This window comes from Schistocerca cancellata, chromosome 2 (assembly GCF_023864275.1).
Source record: "Schistocerca cancellata isolate TAMUIC-IGC-003103 chromosome 2, iqSchCanc2.1, whole genome shotgun sequence".
In the NCBI taxonomy this organism is placed as follows: domain Eukaryota; kingdom Metazoa; phylum Arthropoda; class Insecta; order Orthoptera; family Acrididae; genus Schistocerca; species Schistocerca cancellata.
In genome coordinates, this window is record NC_064627.1 from 419,441,653 (window position 1) to 419,464,268 (window position 22,616).

The 22,616-nt window shown below is 40.8% G+C and overlaps 1 protein-coding gene across 1 annotated transcript in view; it reads left to right on the forward strand.

Moving 5' to 3' along the window:
- Positions 1–22,616, forward strand: part of LOC126154495 (A-kinase anchor protein 9-like) — a 510,657-nt gene that overhangs the window by 475,506 nt on the left and 12,535 nt on the right. Inside the window, exon 50 of the mRNA XM_049916148.1 lies at positions 18,174–18,379. Within this exon, the coding sequence (XP_049772105.1) occupies positions 18,174–18,379 (206 nt within the window). The remainder of the gene's footprint in view (positions 1–18,173; positions 18,380–22,616) is intronic.

A 22,616-nucleotide genomic window follows, 5' to 3' on the forward strand; every position in this document is an offset into this window, starting at 1 on the left:
TCTTTCTTAAGTGGAATGCCGTTTCCATTTTTATGGCTCTATTTATGTTAGCTGCTTTGTCCTGAGCGTTGGTTAGATTATTTCTCCTGAATGTTATAGTCGGAAACTTACTTTTTTTCTGTGTTTTGATTACACAAATTTTTGTTCACCTTGAACATTGGTTATGTATATGACTTTTTCAAACAAAATTTGTAATCTAGTTTTTTCTGCTACCTCATAGACAGTGTTCATAAGTTTTGTTACACCTTGTAGGTTTGCTGTTAAGATTGCTAAATCATCAGCAGGAGCTAACCAGTCAGTTTCCAAATTCTCTCTCTTTTCCAAGTTTCACTTTATTTGTTCCCTCTTCTTCTGTTATTTTTCTCCATTTTTGTATGACTTTCTCCAAAATGCAGTTGAATTATAATGGAGACAGTCCATCACCCCACCTCTCACCTGTTTTAATTTTGAAATGTTTTGTTATTTCACTTAGTTTGCTTAATCATTGCCATTGTTCGTCTCCCCTCCCCCTTCCCCACCCATGGGGGCTCACAACTCTTTAGTGGGTTTGTACTTGGTTACTACAGGGTCCCAGCCTTTGCAGCATTACTTCCTTTCCGTGCTGCATGCTTATACTTCCACTACTCCTTTCCCCTTCTACCTCTCCAGCAGATAGTTTTCAGTTCTGGCCCTGCTTGGATCTGATTTATGATTGGGCCTTGAGTTTCCATTTCTGGCATATTCTACAACTTTTCGTTAAATAAACACTGGTCCCCATTGTTGGGTTTAACCTGCCACCAATTTTATAAATTCTCCTGAATTGCGGATTGTGCAGGGAAGGTCGCCCAGTGTGCAGGGAAGGTCGCCCAGTGCAGTGTGTGCTCCACTTTTGTTCCTCTCTGTGTGTGCACCCTTCCCTTTAATGCTGTAATACACCCAAAATCCAGCATGGTAGCCGTCCTGTTATGGGAGGGGGAAGGGGGTGTGTGTTCATCAAGTACATGCATTGTGGTAGCCCCCTGACCACACAGAGATCACACAGTTGGTGCCTGAGCTGAAAACTCCCCATGTAGGCCAAGGAGTATGTGCCCTTTGTGACTGGGGGCATGGGAACTTCGAGCAACAGATCATTGGCCAGATAGCCATTGCTGAGGCTTGGTGGTGCCCATGGGAAGAGGCCCCATTCACTGTCAGTGGCACCATGGCGGATCACCCACAAATGAAGAAGATGAACTTATCTCCCACTGATGGGCATAAGGCCCCGCAGTCTCTATGAAAGAACAGTCCTGTTTCAATGTAGAGAGAGATGGCCCTACAATGTTCCCTTCTCTCGCTATCCTGTGGGAGGAACGTAGGGCTAAGTGGCAAGCAGAGAAATACTCCCCACAATACTTGTTTTGTGCAGGGGCTGATGGTGAATCCTTCTGGTTCACAAAGCCCTTGTTCTTTGTGGTGAACCTAGAAGTGAAGTTCAGGGAAGTGGCATCCATCACTAAAATGAAAGGTGGGTCAATTTCAATCGAAACAGCATCTCCTGGGCACTGCTCGCTTCTAACAAGCTGGGTAACATACCAATGACTGTTACTCCCCATAACAATCTAAATTTAGTTCAGGGCAGCATTTTCCACAGTCTTAAAATCTGATGATGAGCTATGTGCCAACTTGTGTGACGGGGTGAACACTTTGTCCATCGTGTACATTGGGGGCCAAAGGACCACAGCGTTGCTACTGGTGCCTTCATTTGGCCTTCGAGGACATTTCATTGCCTGAAAAGATAAAGGTGATGGAATACCAGTGCAAAGTGAAACAATATGTCCCCCACTCCTCCCCCTTCCCCATGCGATGTAGAGATTGTGGATGAACGCAGCATGCAGATGCTCACTGCACATCTCCCCCCATCTGTGTCAGTTGAGGAAAGGGCTATTTTCCCTGCTTATGAGATTGCACTGTTTGCCATAGAGAAAAGAAAATACAAGAATACAAGACTCTGGACAAACTCAGTTACTAAGAGCAGTTGCACCCAGCATGTCAAACAAAGTCATATGCTACACCTATGATGACATTAATCATCATATTTATCTAAAAGTGATTCAGAGAAGGCCTTGCAATTGTAAAAAATCCTCTAAGGAGAGCTAAGACAAGAAAAAGTCCTCCAAGAAGGACATTCCAGTGGCCCCATGCTAATAGATTCCACCTGTTCCATCCCTGTGGCTGAGGCGGAGATTCCAACTGCCCCATTCACAGCATACAATGGAACGTGGAACCTATGTATGTTGATGCCACAACCCCTCAACCAGTGGCAGCAGGTGACCCTGAGGCATAACATGCTCCCTTGGTCCCTTAATGGCCTCATTGTACATCGACAACATTATTCTCCAGTCGAACTGTAGCAGTTTTTCCACAATCTGTATGAGCTTCGACATCTTTTAAGCACTTCACCTGCTTTCTGCATTGCTCCTCAGGAGACTTGGTTTCTGGCAATGCAGACCCCAGCCCTCCATGGATACTGGGAATATTATAAAAATCATGCTGCCTATGACAGGGCGTCAGGCGGAGTTTACATATATGTTCTAGAAACTCTATATAGCGAACTTGTGGCTCATAATACACCTGTGGAGGCCCTGACTGTTCAGGTATGGGCATTTCAGGATATTACCATGTACAATGTTTACCTCTCTCCTGATGGTGAAATGTCTCGGAACATGCAGTTTGCATTGGTTTCTCAGCTCCCAGCTCCTTTCCTAATGTAGGGTGACTTCAATGCCCATAACCCTTTGTGGGGTATGAACCATGGTAATTGACCTTGGTAAAGACCTCAAAAATTTACTTTCACAACTTGACTTTCACTCTTGAATAATGGTATCCCCACATATTTCAACGTGGCACATGGAACTTCCTTGGACACTGACCTTTCCATTTGCAGCCCTTGTCTTCTTCCATCCATCAACTGGAGGGTCCACAATGACCTGTGTGGCAGCGACCATTTCCCGAACTTCCTGTCCTTCCTACAATGTCACTCAACTGGACGCCTGCCCATGGGCTCTCAACAGTGCCGACTGGGATGCTTTCGTCTCTGCTATCGAACTTGCCTTCCCGCTGCATAGAGATATCGATGAGGCAGTCCAGAACACAGTCACATACATTCTTTCAGCAGCTGATTTAGTGATCCCCTATTCCTCAGGCCCACCCTGACAGAAGACAGTACCTTTGTTGTCCTTGGAAATCACAGCAGAGGCCATTTGAGATTATAGGCAGGATCTCCGACACCATAAGTAGCGCCCATCGATGGAGCACCTCATTGCTTTTGAGTGACTCACTGCATGAGTGACACCTAATAAAAAGATGGAAGCAAGAATGCTGAGAATGGTACTTTTTGACCATTGGACCATGTAACTATTTTTCGCAGGTTTGGATTAAGATCAGATGCCTGTATGGATACCAGACATCTGCAGTTGTACCTGGTATTACCATGAATGGTGCTGTCTACACAGACCCTGTCACCGAATATTTTGCTCTGCACTATGCTCAAGCCTCAGTCTGAGAATTATCAACATGTCTTCCATGTCCTAAAACAATGGTTGGAGTGAAAGCAATTACCTTCTACTACACGCCACCTGGAACCATGTAATGCTCCATTCAGTGAGTGGTAATTCATCAGTGTCCTAGGCTATTGCTCTGATACAGCCCCATTGCCAGACTGCATTCACAACCAAATGATCAAGCACCTACTGGTGGAGTTCTGTATAAGTTGCTTTAACACATGGTGATCCAGTGCTGTTTTGGCTCCTTGAGTCTTGTGGTCTTCTGTCTCCGTTCCAGGGTGGTTTTCGCCAATGCTGTTCCACTATTGATTATCTGGTTTACCTGGAATCTGGCCATCCAAACAGCTTTTGCCCGATGTCATAACCTGGTAGCCACCTTCTTCGATGTGCAAAAGGCTTAAGACACCACAAGACGTCACCATATCCTTGCTATCTGAACACGACTGGGGTCTCCAGAGTCCACTCTCAGTTTTCACCTAGAAGTTCCTGCCACACCATATATTCCAGGTCATCCAGTCTATGTATGCTCTCAGAACTTCAGTTTTCTCCTCTTCCATCTCTTCTCTGAACCCACCCCAATTCACCTCCATGGTGCATCCATAAGCCACAGCTTTCTGTTGACCTATCACAAGGTCTGAAAGACTCAGTTCATCCCGAGGCCCTCCGGTGCCAATTTTACTCCATCCTTGGCGCACCCCGGGGTTCAGAAGTAGTCAACGCTGATGACTTGATGGTTGCTTGTCTTGCGTGCTTTGCCTATACTCATGCAGAACGTACTGAATTGCTCTCCTTACCAAATGGCTGTAGTGTTTTCATTGTGGAGTTGGTAGCCATCTCTCGTGCTCGTGAGCATATCCGTTCCTGCACTTATGGGTCCTTTCTGATTTGCAGCGACTCCCTGAGCAGTTTGCAAGCTCTCAGCCATTGCTACCCATACCATCCTTGGTCATTGCTATCCAGGATTCCCTCTATGTCCTTGAACGGTGTGGATGCTCAGCGACCTTCGTCTGGAGCCCAGGATCCCAGGAAATGAACTCGCCGATATCCTGGCCAAACTGGCACCCAGTAAACCAACTCTGGGCCTCGGTATTCTGGAAACAGGCCTCCAATCGGCAATTCACTGTCAAGTTTTAGGCGCCTGGGATATGGAATGGCTCACTCTGACTTCACCCAATAAACTGCAGGTGATAAAGGAGACCACAAATTTGTAGAGGTCCTCCATGCAGGCCTCTTGGGAGGACTCAACCCTCCTCTACTGGCTCCACGTTGGCCATACCTGGCTGACTCATGGTCATCTTCTCCATGGCAAGGACCCACCCCATTGTTATTTATTTACACATCAAGTTCCGTAGGACCAAATTGAGGAGCAAATCTCGAAGGTCATGGAACGTGTCAGTACATGAAATTACAACATAAAAGTAATAACCCATAAAAATAAATGTTCATGAACCTGAAAAAAAGTAAATCCATAAGTTTACTTAAACGCTATCAGCAATACAATAAGAATCAGCTTAATTTTTCAAGTAACTCCTCGACAGAATAGGAGTAGTGACCCATGAGGAAACTGTTCAGTTTCGATTTGAAAGCACGTGGATTACTGCTAAGATTTTTTTAATTCAAGTGGCAGCTTATTGAAAATGGATGCAGCAGTGTACTGCACACCTTTTTGCCCAAGAGTTAAGGAAGTCCGATCCAAATGCAGGTTTGATTTCTGCCGAGTATTAACCGAGTGAAAGCTGCTTATTCTTTGGAATAAACTAATATTGGCAACAAGAAACGACAATAAGGAATATACATATAGAGGGGCCAATGTTAAATACCCAGACTCGTGAACAGAGGTCGACAAGACAAGTGAACTCACACCACTTATTGCCCGAACCGCCCGTTTCTGAGCCAAAAATATCCTTTTAGAATGGGAAGAGTTACCCCAAAATATAATACCATACGACATAAGCGAATGAAAATAAGCAAAGTAGACTAATTTTCGTGTTGAAGTATCACTCACTTTTGATACCGTTCGAATAGTAAAAATGGCAATATTAAGTCTGTGAACAAGGTCCCACGTGGGCTTTCCACGACAGCTTACTATCTATCTGAACACCTAGAAATTTGAACTGTTCAGTTTCACTAATCATATGCCTGTTCTGTGAAATTAAAACATCAGGTTTTGTTGAATTGTGTGTTAGAAACTGTAAAAACTGAGTCTTACTGTGATTTAACATTAGTGTTTATTTTCTACAAGCCATGAACTGAGGTCATGTACTGCACTATTTGAAACCGAGTCAATGTTGCACGAGTTACCCATAATACTAGAAGGCATATCATTTATATAAATAAGGAACAGGAGAGGCCCCAACACTAATCCCTGCCCCCCCCCCCCCCCCCCCCACACACACACACACACACACACACACACTTGACAGTACCCCACTCAGATCCCACATCACAGCCGTTATCAACATTGTGAATAATGACTTTTTGCTGCCTGTTGCTAAAGTAAGAGGTGAACCAATTGTGAGCTACTCCCCGTATTCCATATGGGTCCAACTTCTGGAGCAATATTTTGTGATCAACACAATCAAATGCCTTAGTTAAATCAAAAAAATACGCCAAGCGTTCAAAACTTTTGGTTTAGCCCATCCAGTACCTCACAGAGAAAAGAGAATATAGCATTTTCAGTTGTTAAACGACTTCTAAAGCCGAACTGTACATTTGATAACAAATTGTATGATATAAAATGATCAATTATCCTTACATACACAGCCTTTTCAATAACTTTTGCAAACACTGATGGCATAGAAACAGGTCTAAAATTATTTACATTATCCCTTTCTCCCTTTTTATAAAGTGGCTTTACTACTGAGTACTTTAATCGCACAGGAAACTGACCATTCCAAAAGGAAAAATTACAAATATGGCTAAATACAGGGCTAACATGTGCAGCACAGTACTTTAATATTCTGCTAGACACTCCATCATAACGATGAGAGTCCTTAGTCTTCAGTGATTTAATTATTGACTCCATCTCCTTTTCTCTGTATCACAGAGGAGTATTTCAGACAGCAATCTTGGCAAGGCATTTGCTAAGAAAGTTATATGATTTCCTGTAGTAACTAAATTTGTATTTAATTCACCAGCAATGCTCAGAAAATGATTGTTAAATACTGTACATATATATGATTTATCAGTAACAGAAATATTATTGTTGCGAACTGACTTTATATCATCGACCTTGTGCTGCTGACCAGACACTTCCTTCACAACTGACCATTTGGTTTTAATTTTATCCTGTGAATTAGCTATTCTATTTGCATACCACATACTCTTTGCCTTCCTAATAACATTTTTAAGCACCTTACAATACTGTTTGTAATGGGCTACTGTGGCTTGATTGCGACTACTTCTAACATTTTGATATAATTCCCACTTTGTTCTACATGATATCCTTATCCCACTAGTCAGCCACTCGGGCTGCCCATTACTGTTAGTTACCCTGTTTAGAACATTCTAATGGAAAGCAACTCTCAAAGAGTATCAGAAATGTGTTATGGAAAGCATTGTAGTTATGATCTATATTATCAGCACTATAAAACATCCTGCCACTCTTGTTCCTTGAAAAGTTTTTCAAAACTCTCTATTGCTGTTGGATAAACTTTCCTACATAGTTTGTAATTAAATATGACATTGGTTTGAGTACAAAAGCCTTTTAGAGTTAAAATTTGTGCATCATGGTCTGAAAGGCCATTCACACTTTTACTAACAGAATGCCCATCTAGTAATGAAGAATGAATAAAAATATTGTCTATGACTGTGCTACTGTTCCCCTGCACCCTTGTTGGAAAAAACACAGTTTTCATCAGGTCATATGAATTTAGGAGATCTACCAACATCCTTTTCTTGCACCATCATATACAAAATTAATATTGAAGTCACCACATATAACTACTGTTTGGTACTTCCTACCAAGTGAATCAAAAACCCTCTCTAGCTTGAGCAGAAATGCTCTGAAGTTGGAGTTAGGAGACCTATAAACAACAACAATTAGAAGTTTAGTTTAGTTTCACTAAATTCAACTAACGCTGCACAACTTTCAAATATCTGTTCAGCGCAGTGTCTTGATACATCTATGGACTCAAATGGAATACTTTTTTTTACGTACAGAGCCACTCCCCCACCCTGCAAGGAACTCCTTGAGAAACAGCCAGCTAATCTGTAGCCTGGTAAAGGAAGCCTCTGAATTATCAAATTATTTAAGTGGTGCTCTGATATTTCTGAGTCAACACCTATTAGCAGTTCACTAACTTTATCTCTAATACCTCTTATATTTTGATGAAGTATGCTAATTACTTCTCTACTTGGAAACATTACATCCTCCAAAGGTGAGCCCTTAGTTAGAGGGACTTCCTTAAAGCAGGTATACCTATCAGCTGACTTCAATCTAGAAAAGATGCACCCCTAACATCAACTACTACAGGTATTTTTACATGAGTGGCACCACCACCACCACCACCACAACCACCCACTACACTGACACCTGTAAACTTAGCCAGCCTCCCCTTCCCATACCTATTGAGGTGCAGGCCATGCCAAGTGAAACCCGATCTACTGATAGACCCAACTGTCACCACTGAGATGTGATCCAAGCACTCTGCCATCAGTGACCTCCCCAGCCCCACATTAACGCTCCTAACAGCTGCATTAAGGTGAGGCCAATCACGATGCTGAAACAGTTGCACGAAATGCACATTAGTGCCACCAGTTTAAGTAGCTATCTTAACCAAGTCACCACCGACATCATATTCCCCGTCCCTATCGAGACAGTTCTCTGCTCCACCCCCTATCACTTCCTGATGCTCCTTTGTAAAATTCTTACATAACTCCCCTATGCTTACAGTCACCTGAGCCAACCCTGAACTAGGCTTGGCAATGCTAGTGACCTGGTACTCACTCCCCAACTGCTGCAACTGCTGGCCCACACCTCTAGCGTGGGAACTACCTAGCAGCAGAACCTTCTTTCTGCTAGACTTTGCAACGCAAGTTCCCTACATCTACAGCTACACGAGGCTCCTCTCCACTCAACTCTGACAGTTGGTCGTATCTATTGCATGCATGCAAGAATAAACTGTCTGAATACCTCCTCCTCCTAGGTGCATTCTTGCCAACAGCCAGTTCCCATTCCCCACCACCCTTCACCCTCCTCAACCTATCTAGTTCCTCCTTTGCGCATTTTAACTGCACCTGAAGGGCACAGATCTTACGCACCTGCTCCTCTATCTACTTGTTTCTACCAGAGATTCTGCATTCCCAGGAGAGGATCTCACTAAAATCACCACTGGCTTCCCCACTGCATTCCCCCCAATGAAAATACTTTGAACAAATCCCACACCGTAATCCACTGCTCACAAACCTACGACAGAGTCTTAAACCTACGACAGAGCCCACACTTCTCACTCATGGTAAAATTTTACAGTTACTGAAAAAAAACTATATGTCTAGGTTACCAAAGTTCAGTTACACCAGTAGAACTATTTAAGAACTAACAATAATGGTCTCTAAATTCTCTGCCTGCTAAGAAAGCAGCTACTTGTATTAATACTACTACAACACAGCCAATGCCAATACCAACAAAACTTCACAAAATTATTAGCTAAAACCAAAACCTTCAAATGGCCACTGTTGCACTAAGTGAAGTTAAAACACTGAATGAAAATTTTACTGAAATATTTAACTAGAAACTCTAATAAACGTCAGTTGAAAACTAAAGCATGAAATTTACTAAACGACTTTGATGCACTGAAAACTCTAAAATACACAGCGAGCGAACGATTGCAAAAGTTTATTAAGTCGTTATTTCACCACAAATGGCACACAACACTGCTGAAATCTATTAAATTTAATAACTGTATTACAGAGCACAAATAAGTTTGTCAGTACTTAGCTTATAACCACTACAGCTGCAGTGCACACCACAAAATGTAAACACACTACTGAGGCGCGTGGCTTAGACGAATGATGCAAGCACACTCACAAATAATAGACCACTCAAGTCAATAACACAGGAAGAAATACTGAGATTAATGAAAATCCAATAATAAGTAACTTTTACGGCAAATATTAACACGAATTGTGGCTCTCGTTTAATTGTTGTCCACATTTTGCTAGACTGTCCCAACCTAGCCTCCCTGCAGCAGACTCATAACATCTGTGCTGTTAGGAGATGATGCCGCAATGGCTGACTTAGTTTTATGTTTTATTCATGAAGTGGGCTTTTACCACTCTCTCTAAGGGAGGGCCGCCGAACCTCATCAGCCCATTGAGGGGTTGGCAGAACATACTGTTGTCTCTCTGCCCAGACCAGGTTGCAGCTGTCTGGGCTTGGAGGTCCAGGCCAGTCCCCACCTTACCTGCTCTTTTATTCTTCTTTCCACCTCCCTATCTCTTGGTCTATTAGATTCATTCATCTTTTCTCTTACCCTGTTCGTGTTGCTAGTCTTTCCAAGGCACTTTTGGAGTAGAGTACTTCTGGTAAATGGCAGGGGCTGGGGCTCTATGTCCCCTCATTGCACTCTATTTTCAGGGGCTTCCAGCTACTCCCTCGATGGGACACATTGCTTACCTTTCTTCCTCTGTCTCCCTTTCTTCATTTTGTCCCTTACCTCAGCTTTGCTGACATTGGTAGACCTGAGGGTAGGCCATCTCTGGTCTACAGTCGTATAGATCTGTCTGTTCGATGGGTGATGACCTAGTAGTTGGGCCCTTTAACCAACCAGCAAACCATTGTTTTCTAGGCCATTGAATAGCATTTCTCTTTCACACAATCATAGGCTTTTTTAAAAATCAACAAAGAATACATGAATATTTTGGGTTCGAAGTTTCTTATACTTGATTAAGAGCATTAGATTTAATGCACATGATCTTCCTCTCCTAAGCCCTCCCTGGTATTCATCTGATTGTTCCTCTATTTTATTTTCTAACTTATTTCGCAAAGCTTCTAACAGGATTTTTATACGTCATTGGGATGAGAGATATATCTTGGTAATTGTTTGAATCTGTTTTGTCCCCTTTTTTATGTAATGGATGAATAAGTGCTATTTTCCAGTTGTCTGGAATTTTTCAGCCTCCCAGATGTTTTCAATTACTTTTTGTAGTTTCTTGACAGTTCCTTAATCAGCATTTTTCCCCATTTCTGCAATGATGTGGTCTTGTCCTTAAGCTTTGTTGTTTTAAAGTTATTTAATAGTTTGTTGAATTTCCTGAATCTTCAAATTTTCATTATGTGACTGGCTTTGGGAATTTCTCTTTCAGATCTTCACACGTGTATTCTACACTTTTCTTGATTGAGGACTAGCTTTCCTTTTCCAGAAACTTAGATTTGGTGGTTGCTATTTTTGCAAATTAGTTTTAAAAGTTTTGTAATAGGACCTAACATTATTTTTCAGAAACTCCTCATTAAGTTGCACATGTTGTCCTTCTCATTTTGTATAATATATTATGCAGGAGCAGCTCATAATTAAAGGGTTAAAGCAGAGTCGGTCCAAAATATATTTTTCAATAATTTGTATCTGCCGTCTATGGGTAACGTCTTTGCTAGTAGTCAGAACATCCTGGGCCCAGGCTTAGAACTCAGCAACTGCTTAAATTTTGAATAAAATTCTTCAACAATGGCAGCCAAATACTTCTGGCATAAGAAGTCACCCTCTGTCTACCAACAAGAGGACAGAGGAGCTGACAGTGTTTCAGGGCACCCTTTTGCCATTGTGGTGCAAAACTGCCCCTAAAAGGTGGAATAATCAGCAATGATCAATGGCATGAGGATGCAGAACACATTGGAACCTGTGCATTAAAAACACATGATGTGTATCTACAGTACATGTGGCCTTTAATTGAAAAAGTGTCATGATGATCTCTCCATTAGCAAAAGATTCCAGACTATCCCCCCATTCAGATTTCTGGGAGGGGACTGCCATGGGGTAGGTGAGAATGAGGTAAAGATTGAATAACTCACAAAGGCATAAAATTTCTTAAGTTGGAGCTTGAAATGTCAGAAGTTTGAATGTAGTAAGAAAGCCATAAAAATCTAAAATGGGAATTGCAAAGGCTCAGTCTACATATAGCAGGGGTCAGTGAAGTGAAGTGAAATGGAAAGAAGATAAGGATTTGGGGTCAGACGAATATCAGGTAACGTCAGCAGCAGCATAAAATGATATAACAGGAGTAGGATTCTTTAGGAATAGGAAAGTTGGGCAAAGAGTAAGGTACTGTGAACAGTCCAGTGATGGAGTTGTTCCAAACAGCTTTGACAGCGAACCAGTGTCAATAACAATAGTTCACATACACAAGCAGAGTTGCAAGAAGGAGGTGAAGAGGTAGAAAAAGTATATGATAATATTGAATTGGTAATTCAGTAAGTAAAGGGATTGGAGCATAGTTGTAGAGGAAGGAATAGAAGTAAGGATTATGGGAGGGTATGGGCTTGGCAGAAGAAAAGAGAGAGGAAAAAGACTATGTTTGAATTAAAAACGGCATAAGACAGGGATGTAGTCTTTTGCCCCTACTGTTCAATTTATACATCAAAGAAGTGATGACGGAAATAAAAGAAAGATTCAAGCGTGAGATTAAAATATGTGATGAAAGGATGTCAATAATAAGGTTCACTGGTGATATTACTATCCCTAATTAAAGTGAGAAAGAATTATAGGGTTTGTTGAATTGAATGGAGTGTCTAATGAGCACTGAATATGGACTGAGAGTAAACTGGAAAAAGACAAAAGTAATTAGAATAGCAAGAAACTTAACAACAAAACTGGTGGTCATGATGTAGCTGATAAGGAATTCTGCTACCTAGGAAGCAAAATAACCCATGAGGGATGAAGCAAGGACGATGTAAAAATACCGAGCAAGGTGGCACAGTGGTTAGCACATTGAACTCGCATTTGGGAGGACAACAGTTAAAACCCACTTCCAGCCATCCTGATTTAGGTTTTCCGTGATTTACCTAAATCACTTCAGGCAAATGCCAGGATGGTTCCTTGAAAGGGCACAGCTGACTTTCTTCCCTAATCTGATGGGGCTGATGACCTCACTGTTTGGTCCCCTCCCCCAAATCAGCTAGCCAACCAAGGACATAAAAAGCAGGCAAAGAGGGAATTCCTGGCTAAGAGAAGTCTACTGATGTCAAACATAGCCCTTAATTTGAGGAAGAAATTCGTGAAAGTACATCTGGAGCACAGCATTGTATGGTAGTGTATCATGGAAAATGGGAAAACCAGAACTGAAGAGACTTCAAGCATTTGAGATCTGATGTGACAGTAGAATGTTGAAAATTGGTGGACTGATAAAGTAAGGAATGGGGAGTTCCCCATAGAATTGGTGAAGAAAGGAACATACGGAGAACACCGACAAGAAGAAGGGGCAGAATGATGGGACATGTGCTAAGACATCAGAGAAAACCTCCATGTTACTAGAGGGAGCCGTAGGAGTTAAAAACTGCAAGAAAGACAGACTGGAATAAATCCAATAAATAATTGAGGGCACAGGGTGCAAGTGCTACTCTGAGATGAAGGAGTTAGCTCGGGAGAGGAATTCATGGTGGACCATGTAAAACTAGTTAGAAGACTGGTGATACATAATTTTAATTATTAGGACACATTTTGAATATTTTCCCATACGAATAATGATAGTCAACACTTTTGAAACTGTTGATATTGAGTGATATTTTTTGAAGAAGTGGCAGCTAGTGCTAAAGTTATACCTTGAAATATCAGTTACCTCTTTGATAATACAGGCTTGTTGCTTTTACAGTACAGCTCTTATGCAACTCCCAAAAGGCTCAAGTAGCAGAGCTTGAGGATGTCCTGCCAACTTCCACACAATTTTCACATTCCGCTGCTTACATCAAAAGGGAATGAACAAAGTGGCTGACACTTCGCTGCCTCTGTACATCTCTGTTGTGCTTTGATGTGTCATTAATAGACGTGTAGTATTAATTTTTGTTTGTGTTTCTATAGTTTTTTTGTTTCTGGCATTAGCAATTCTAAACACTGTGGGAATAATTTTGTAAATGTCTTGACAGAATGGACTACAATATGGTAATGTGTCATCACCTAGCAAGAGGTAATGAATAAAGGAAATATGCGTGTGAAAAATATTCCATTATCCTTCTTAGGAAGTTTCCTTTTGTGAGTGTTTTGTGCCTGAGTTAGAGAGTTTCATTATCTTGCAAATAACTGAAGCTGTGAGTCTGAAAACAGCACAAGTCAGTGAGCAATTTATTAGGCAAAAATTTGAAACACAAATTTGTAAGAGAATTATTGAATGATCCTAATTTTAATAAAATGGACCATGAGTTTGTAAGAGAACTATTGAATCATCCTACTTGTAATAAAATGGACATAGCCCATTTTGCAGTGCGGAAGGGGAGACGAGCTGATTTCATCTACAAGGGTGTTTTGAAAAGTTCTTGGAACAGAATAGAAAAAAAGTACTTACATTACTGAAACTTTTTTATATTTTTCAATGTAGTCTCCTTGTAGATTAATGCAATTCATCCAATGATGTTCCAGTGCCTTGATCCCATCTCAAAAATGGATTTCTTCCAGCCCTGCAAAATAGTTATCAACTCTGGCTATCAATTCTTCATTTGGAGTGAATCCTCGTCCACCAAGAAAAATTTTCAGTTCTGGCAAGAGATGGCAGACGGAGCCACATCAGGTGAATAAGGCGGGTGTGGCAACAATTCATACCTTAGTTCGCATAATTTTGCCATAGCTATGGCACGTGTGTGGGTGCGCATTGTCTTGATGGAAGATAATTTCCATCCTTGGTAAACCTGTCCTCTTTTTTTGCATATCTTTTGTTGCAGTTTGTCCAGGAGGTTAGCATAGTATTCTCCAGTAATTGTTTGCCCAGTGGGGAGATACTCTACAAACAGAATCCCCTTCGCATCCCAGAACACTAATTCCATGACCTTTCCCGCTGAAGGAATTGTCTTTGCTTTCTTTGGTGATCAGAATGGTTCCACTGCTTTGATTTTCGTTCTGTCTCTGGGGTATAGTAGTGCACTCAAGTTTCATCTGTGCTCACAAACTGCTGCAAAAAAATCTTGTTCATTTCTCCTAAAACGGGCCACACATTGTTCCGATATGCATGGGCATATTGGAACAATGTGTGGCCCATTGTAGGATCCAGCATCAAGAGTTGTGGCACCCATCTTGCAGATAATTTTTTCATTTCTAGTTCTTCGGTTAAAATGTGATATACCCTTTCAGATGACATCTGGAAAGCGTGAGCAATTTCACGCACTTTTGATCGGTGATCCTCCATGACCATTTTGTGCACTTTTGCAATGATTTCTGGAGTAGTGACACATCTTGGCTGACCACTGCGCGAATCATCATGTATGCTCTTCCGACCAAATTTAAATTCATTTGTCCACTTGGCAACAGTTGAATATGAAGGAGCAGAGTCCCTCAGTGTATTATGGAAATCGGCATGAATGTCCTTTGGTTTCATACTTTTCTTTATGAAGTACTTAATCACTGCTCGAATCTAAATTTTTTCCATCTTCAGAAATCTCTGTGGGAGAACAACAACAGAGCCACATCACCGCCACAGCTGTCTTCCAAGAGCACCGACGTGGCATTTATTTACAGGCAACAGTCCAATGACTATCACATGAACAATTCGTTGTGCTAGCGCTGACCTTTCGTGGTGATTCCAAGAAGTTTTCAAACCACCCTTTTATAAACAAATGAAGTTAGGTAAGGAAAATGTGCATTAATAGGTGATAAGAAGTTATTCCTTTGTTGTAACTACCTATTTAGCATACTAAATGGATGTTCAAAAATGTTTTGTATATTATTACTGGAGCTGATTATCTTCACCTCCATGCATTTCTTCCACAACTCCTGTACTCGTACATCAGTGCTATGAGCTAGACTCCCTCCAGTCTCTCTACATTCATCCAATATGCCTTCATGCACATATTCAAGTGCATGATGAACTTCGTTGAACTTTGGGAGGTGGGAAATCAGGTTTTGGTGGAAGTAAAGCTTTGAGGGGGCAGATCTAGACTCATGATTGAGTAGCCCAGTCGGTATAGCACTTGCCTGTGAAAGGCAAAGATCCCAGATTCATATCTCAGTCCAGCATACTGTTTGAATCTGCTAGGAAATTTCAATTCGGCGCACACTTTGCTGCAGAGAGAGAATTTATTCTGGGTTATTGTTGTTGCTATTAATAATAATCAAATGTGCTTCCAGCGTTCACAGAAGACACAGTTGGTGCAGTGATGTACCTCTATGGTCAGTATTTCCATAGCTTCTCCCTACCCTAAAAATGGGGATAAAAGAGGAAACTAATATGTGTTTGTGGCAGACTGAGTGAATGAATGAACAGCACTTCCAGTAGTTAGAGAAATTGTATACATTTCAAAGAGAACCACAGTTGGCCATGTATATCTCAAGCTATATCTTCTTTTGGTTTATTTATTTCTTCCTGTTCCCTCATTCATCTGTAAAATGCCTTCATTAATTTATTCAATTCTTTCTTCAGTTTCATGATTATTTCACTCTAATTTGTTACAATTTTTTGCACTTTATGAGCTTCAAAGGATGTTCTTGAACTTTCCTCACTATGTTTGTGATAAAACGACTTTCAGCTCTTGTTTAGTAATTTTCCCTCTTTTTGCTCACACTCTTTCCACAACATAATTTTTGCTTTTTTGCCATTTCTTTCACATTAGTTCTTTGTTTAATATAAATTTTTAGCCTTTTACATCACTAAATTTCAGGTAGTTCTCCAAAAAATAATTATTCTCCTTTCTAATATCTTTTTTGAAAAATCATGTTTTCACTATCTTCTTTTGTCCTTTTTCTAACTTAGTTTTTTAACATACAGTATTTGGCTTGCTGTCTTCTACTTTCTCTAATGATACCTTATAGTTTTAATGTCTTTGGTAAGAAAACTGCTACTTCAAGAAAAAAAAAGTAGATTGAGAGAGCACAACCGTTATTTATATTTAAGCAACATTCAAGAAATGGACAGGTTAGTAATAAGAAGCAGAAGACCGTTAAAAGATGTAAGAATTTTTAAAATTGGTCTTGTCAGAAAAGTACTTGTTAAGACCCACATTTGCAGTAACTATTTGACATAAGATAAGGCTTCTTTATTCGAAACTTAGGCCGTGATAATATTATTTATGGCTCTCTCAGACTGTCAAAAAGTAACAAATTTATAAAAGCATAGAAAGGGTGAAGTATGCTGCCACAAAAGTCTGTGGTCGCTTACTAAATAGCCTCAAAAGTCTGGCAGATATCTAACCAACATTTAAAAACAAATTTTAAAGAATTTCTGAATGACAAGTCGTCCTACTCAGTAGACGAATTTTTAGATATAAATTAGTAATCTTAAACAAAAAATTGTCATATTCATGATGTATGGAACAAATATTAATTTAATCTAAAGAAAAATGTGAAAAAATGATAAATGGTGATTGATGTTGTTCCTTCTGTATAAGGCAATTTGGAAAAAATATCTGATGTCAATTTTCTAAGAACCAAATAATATTGTTTTTCTTAAAAATGAAACTCCTCCAGCTGTACTTATAGGCCCTATATAACACACCATACATAAAACAAACAATGTGAGACATCAGTAGTCTGTGAGCTATTGTACAAAATGAATATATTATAAACATAGGGGGTATATATATAAGTCTGGGTGACAAACAGTTACTCTTAGATATAATAATATGGGCATGAAACAGTACTAAAATTGTGTTAAAAGTGAATAATAATGCCCTAAACCCTTCTTTGTGTGCACAATTTAACCAACAGGAAGAAAAATATGCATTGCCAATCCGACATATGTAAGGTATGATTCCTTTGTTTATAAATACTGAAGGGTGGGAAAGGTGGAAATATAATAGTTGCAACAGCAACACTTCATCATGAACCTTGCATATGCTGCTTGCTGTGCAAAGGGCATGTGGCAACATACGAGACACATTAGAGGTACATAGGCCAATGACCTTGCTGCAGTGGTAACACCATTTCCCATCAGATCACCAAAGTTTAGCACTGTCGGGCTGGGCTAGCACTTGGATGGATGACCATCCGGTCTGCCGAGTGCTATTGGCAAGTGGAGTGCACACAGCCCTTGTGAGGCAAACTGAGGAGCTTGATTGAGAAGTAGTGGCTCCGGTCTCGTAAACTGACATGGGACCGGGAGAGTGGTGTGCTGACCACATGCTCCTCTGCATCTGCATCCTGTGACGCTGGTGGGCTGAGGATAGCCACAGCGCCCAGTCGGTACTGTTGGGCCTTCGTGGCCTGTTCAGGCGGAGTTTAGTTTAATTTAGTTTAGTTTAGTTTAGCGGTACAGACACATCAGTTAATTAAACACAGACAATAATATACTGAGTTCTTTCATTATTTGAGTAGGTTAATGCTATATTTTGCTCAGTATGTACAACACTTATTACATATTTTTGTAACATTTTTTTTAATTTCAGAAATGAATTGCCGTTTGATACTGAACTGTCAGAATGCTTATTTTTAACTTTTTCATGTGGAAATAGAAGTAACAATAATTTCAAGCATGTAAAATTCTTCATACAGATCCATTTTATTCAATACTATTTTTAATTTTCAGGTAAACCATCTATTTGGGAAGTACCTAAGAGCAGAAAGCTATCGCAAATCTCTTATTTGGCAGAAAAGATATCTTTTAGTTGTTCTTGGGGGATATGAGGATACTGAGTCCAGTACAATCAGAAGATTGACACAACTTGCAGAATCCAGTGGATGCAAGAGAAGGAGTGAAAAACATCACAAGACAATTCCCAGAATTAGTTTCAGGTATCAGTACTTAAAGAAATAGCTAGTCAGTTATATTACACAAAAATTTATGTCTCACATTTTTGTTAACAAGAAAATGATAGATGTCTCTGGAAGGACATGTGACAAGCAAATTAAACTGCCGGCAGTACACTTTTACTTGACCCCTCTGTGATGGTTGGAAGTCAGGTGACTTCATACCGATCCAGAATACTTCCGCTCTTTGTCAACCTTAGCTACTTAACAATATTAAGTATTGCCCTCTGAAATAATATGTAGCCATTGTGAATGCAGCATTGATCTGTATGCAGTAGTGTTCTTAGTGATTGTTAATATTAGTTACAGGGATGAGCAAAGAGGCTGCAAACGGTCCTTCTAACGACTCACTACTACTTTTGCGCCACTTTCGAAATGCATTAGTCCATTACATGTTAGTTTCTTTTATAAGCTCTGTGCTGTCTGCTCTGAGGAAGGAGGCAGGGCTGTCTCAGCAGCCAAGTGCTACAAGCCGATCACAAGCTTCTGCTTCTGTCATCTTCCACTCAGGGGCCAAGTAAAAGTGTGTGATCAGTATGTTCACGGGCAGAATAGAAATTGAAACAGGACCTCCTAAAACCCTTTGGGAGAGCTTATCTTTTGTGTTTTTGTAGTATTCATAACAACAAGAAAATAAAATCTGAAAATCTGTGACATAATTAGTATAGGTAAAAACTTTATGTCCACCAATCTTGTAACAAATCATCCATGTTTCAGAGGAGCTACTGTGCTGGGAGAATATAATGCACTGGGACTGGAACAACGTGTGTGTGTGTGTTTGTGTGTGTGTGTGTGTGTGTGTGTGTGTGTGTTTTCGTTTGTTTTGCAGTAGTTAGCTCCGAAGAACAACATAGGCCCAGCAACGCTTTCAGCCTTATTATTGTGTCTGTTAGCTGCTCAATACCTCAATTATATGGTGATGGGCTACCTTTACTCCTTTCATTACCTGTATAACATCTAAAGTTGGGCATTGATTAGACTTATTACAGGGTGAACAGAGACAGCCTAAGCAGTAATTCCTCCTGCACTCCATACACAACTGGCTTAGGAAGAAGCCCCATCTTCGATGAAATTCTCAGTCGTTTTGCAGAGAGTCTTCATAGATATAGAGAATCATTTTTATTTTAGATATTAAACAACTGTACAGATCACATTTTGCCAATGAAAGTGAGTGTTAGGGAGACATGGAGAAGTGAAGTTGCATTTTGGTTTTAGCATCTGTCACAAGTAATTTATGGTAGATGCTTATTTTAATGGTATTATAACTCATACCTCAAGCCCAGTTTTCTTGACTATACTAAATCATCACTTGAGTGGTTGGTCACAGTTATTATGTAACAACATCACAAGGATGCTTTTTCTGTTTCTAAACATTGCCTCCTTCCAACATAACTGCTACACGAAACTATAACAACTCTAGCCTGTAATTTGTCTCTATATGTTGTCCATGTTTTGATATTTCAAATGAATATACTATATCTTCTAATAGGAGTTGCTATTTACACACACACACACAATCCTTCATGGATTGTTTCCTTCTATTATAACTATATATATATATATATATATATATATATATATGTGTCTGCTTGTGTCTGTGTATATGCGGATGGATATGTGTGTGTGTGTGTGTGTGTGTGTGTGTGTGCGCGCGCGTGTATACCTGTCCTTTTTTCCCCCTAAGGTAAGTCTTTCCGCTCCCGGGATTGGAATGACTCCTTACCCTCTCCCTTAAAACCCAAATCCTTTTGTCTTTCCCTCTCCTTCCCTCTTTCCTGACGAGGCAACCGTTGGTTGCGAAAGCTAGAATTTTGTGTGTATGTTTGTGTTTGTTTGTGTGTCTATCGACCTGCCAGCGCTTTTGTTTGCTATGTCTCATATTTAAAGACCGATATGTCTGCTTGTGTCTGTATATGTGTGGATGGATATGTGTGTGTGTGCAAGTGTGTACCCTTCCTTTTTTCCCCCTAAGGTAAGTCTTTCCACTCCCGGGACTGGAATGACTCCTTACCCTCTCCCTTAAAACCCACATCCTTCCGGCTTTCCCTCTCCTTCCCTCTTTCCTGATGAGGCAACAGTTTGTTGCAAAAGCTTGAATTTTGTGTGTATGTTTGTGTTCGTTTGTGTGTCTGTCGACCTGCCAGCACTTTCATTATATATATATCAGGGTGTATACGACCCGGGACAACCGGGAAATCCGGGAAAAACCCGGGAATTTTTTCATCCGGGAAAAACCCGGGAATTTTTCGGAATTCCGGGAATTTTTCATTGCTTTAGCTTTCAGTTAAATTTTTGTAATTTTGACTGCAGAATTGATTCTCTAGCAAAGAATGTTATTGTTTCCTGCTACTGGAGAACGATACTGCAGCAATAAAATATGAACGAGAAGGAAAAAAATAAATCTTTAGTGGCAAAGGAAAAGTGCAATTTACAACAACAAAACACCGTGCATGCACAAGCGTGTGCAAATAGCAAAAATATGTCAAAGGCCGTAGGGCGCAGGCTGTAATTCTTCGTAACAATAAACTGCTTGCTATGAGCATGACGTCACAACTGTTCACATTAGGTTCGTTTGACCAGTCTGTTGCGCATGCGCATTTGATCGCGTATAAGCAGTACCTTCTCCCGTCTCCCGCTACTTGAAGTTTGTCCGCCGCTCGTGGTCTCGCGGTAGCGTTCTCACTTCCCGAGCACGGGGTCCCGGGTTCGATTCTCGGCGGGGTCAGGGATTTTCACCTGCCTCAAGATGACTGGGTGTTTGTGTTGTCCTCATCATTTCATCATCATCCAGGAAAGTGGCGAAATTGGACTGAGCAAAGATTGGATAATTGTACGGGCGCTGATAACCACGCAGTTGAGCGCCCCACAAATCAACCATCATCATCTACTTGAAGTTTGGCTGTTACCTGTATCGGTAGTAGCAGCAAGCAGCCAGATGCAAACGAGAAAAATTTTTCTTGCGTGCCATAGCTGCCAGATTCGCGCTTTCACAGAGTTGTAGTGGTGAAGGGGTTAGTCTCCACGTGACCCGTGTTTACGTTAAGTGATTTTGCTGCTTATCTTCGTGTACAGCTCTCACGTCAAATGAAAACAAAACGGATTTCTGTGGCCGGGAGCTATCAACTGAATTAAAATACATTCACATAATTACGGAGGGCAAAAATATATTATTAATTTCAATTTTCTGATTTTATTTTATTTCCAAGTTAGAAGCAGTCAAGCATTAATCGCCTTGCAGAGCAATGAAGTTATTTTTGCAAGTTTACTAAAGAAATTTGGCTTTATTAATCTTTCCGCTGAAGAAATCATTTTCTTTGAAATGAAGTGTTTCATTCTACAGTATTGGCTAGTTCCAACTGTTTACAAATGTCTGCTTGTGTCTGTGTATGTGTGGATGGATATGTGTGTGTGTGCGAGTGTATACCTGTCCTTTTTTCCCCCTAAGGTAAGTCTTTCCGCTCCCGGGATTGGAATGACTCCTTACCCTCTCCCTTAAAACCCATATCCTTTTGTCTTTCCTTCTCCTTCCCTCTTTCTGACGAGGCAACCGTTGGTTGCGAAAGCTAGAAATTTGTGTGTGTGTTTGTGTTTGTTTGTGTGTCTATCGACCTGCCAGCGCTTTTATTTGGTAAGTCTCATCATCTTTCGTTTTAGATATATTTTTCCCACGTGGAATGTTTCCCTCTATTATATATATACACTCCTGGAAATTGAAATAAGAACACCGTGAATTCATTGGTCCCAGGAAGGGGAAACTTTATTGACACATTCCTGGGGTCAGATACATCACATGATCACACTGACAGAACCACAGGCACATAGACACAGGCAACAGAGCATGCACAATGTCGGCACTAGTACAGTGTATATCCACCTTTCGCAGCAATGCAGGCTGCTATTCTCCATGGACACGATCGTAGAGATGCTGGATGTAGTCCTGTGGAACGGCTTGCCATGCCATTTCCACCTGGCGCCTCAGTTGGACCAGCGTTCGTGCTGGACGTGCAGACCGCGTGAGACGACGCTTCATCCAGTGCCAAACATGCTCAATGGGGGACAGATCCGGAGATCTTGCTGGCCAGGTAGTTGACTTACACCTTCTAGAGCACGTTGGGTGGCACGGGATACATGCGGACGTGCATTGTCCCTGTTGGAACAGCAAGTTCCCTTGCCGGTCTAGGAATGGTAGAACGATGGGTTCGATGACGGTTTGGATGTACCA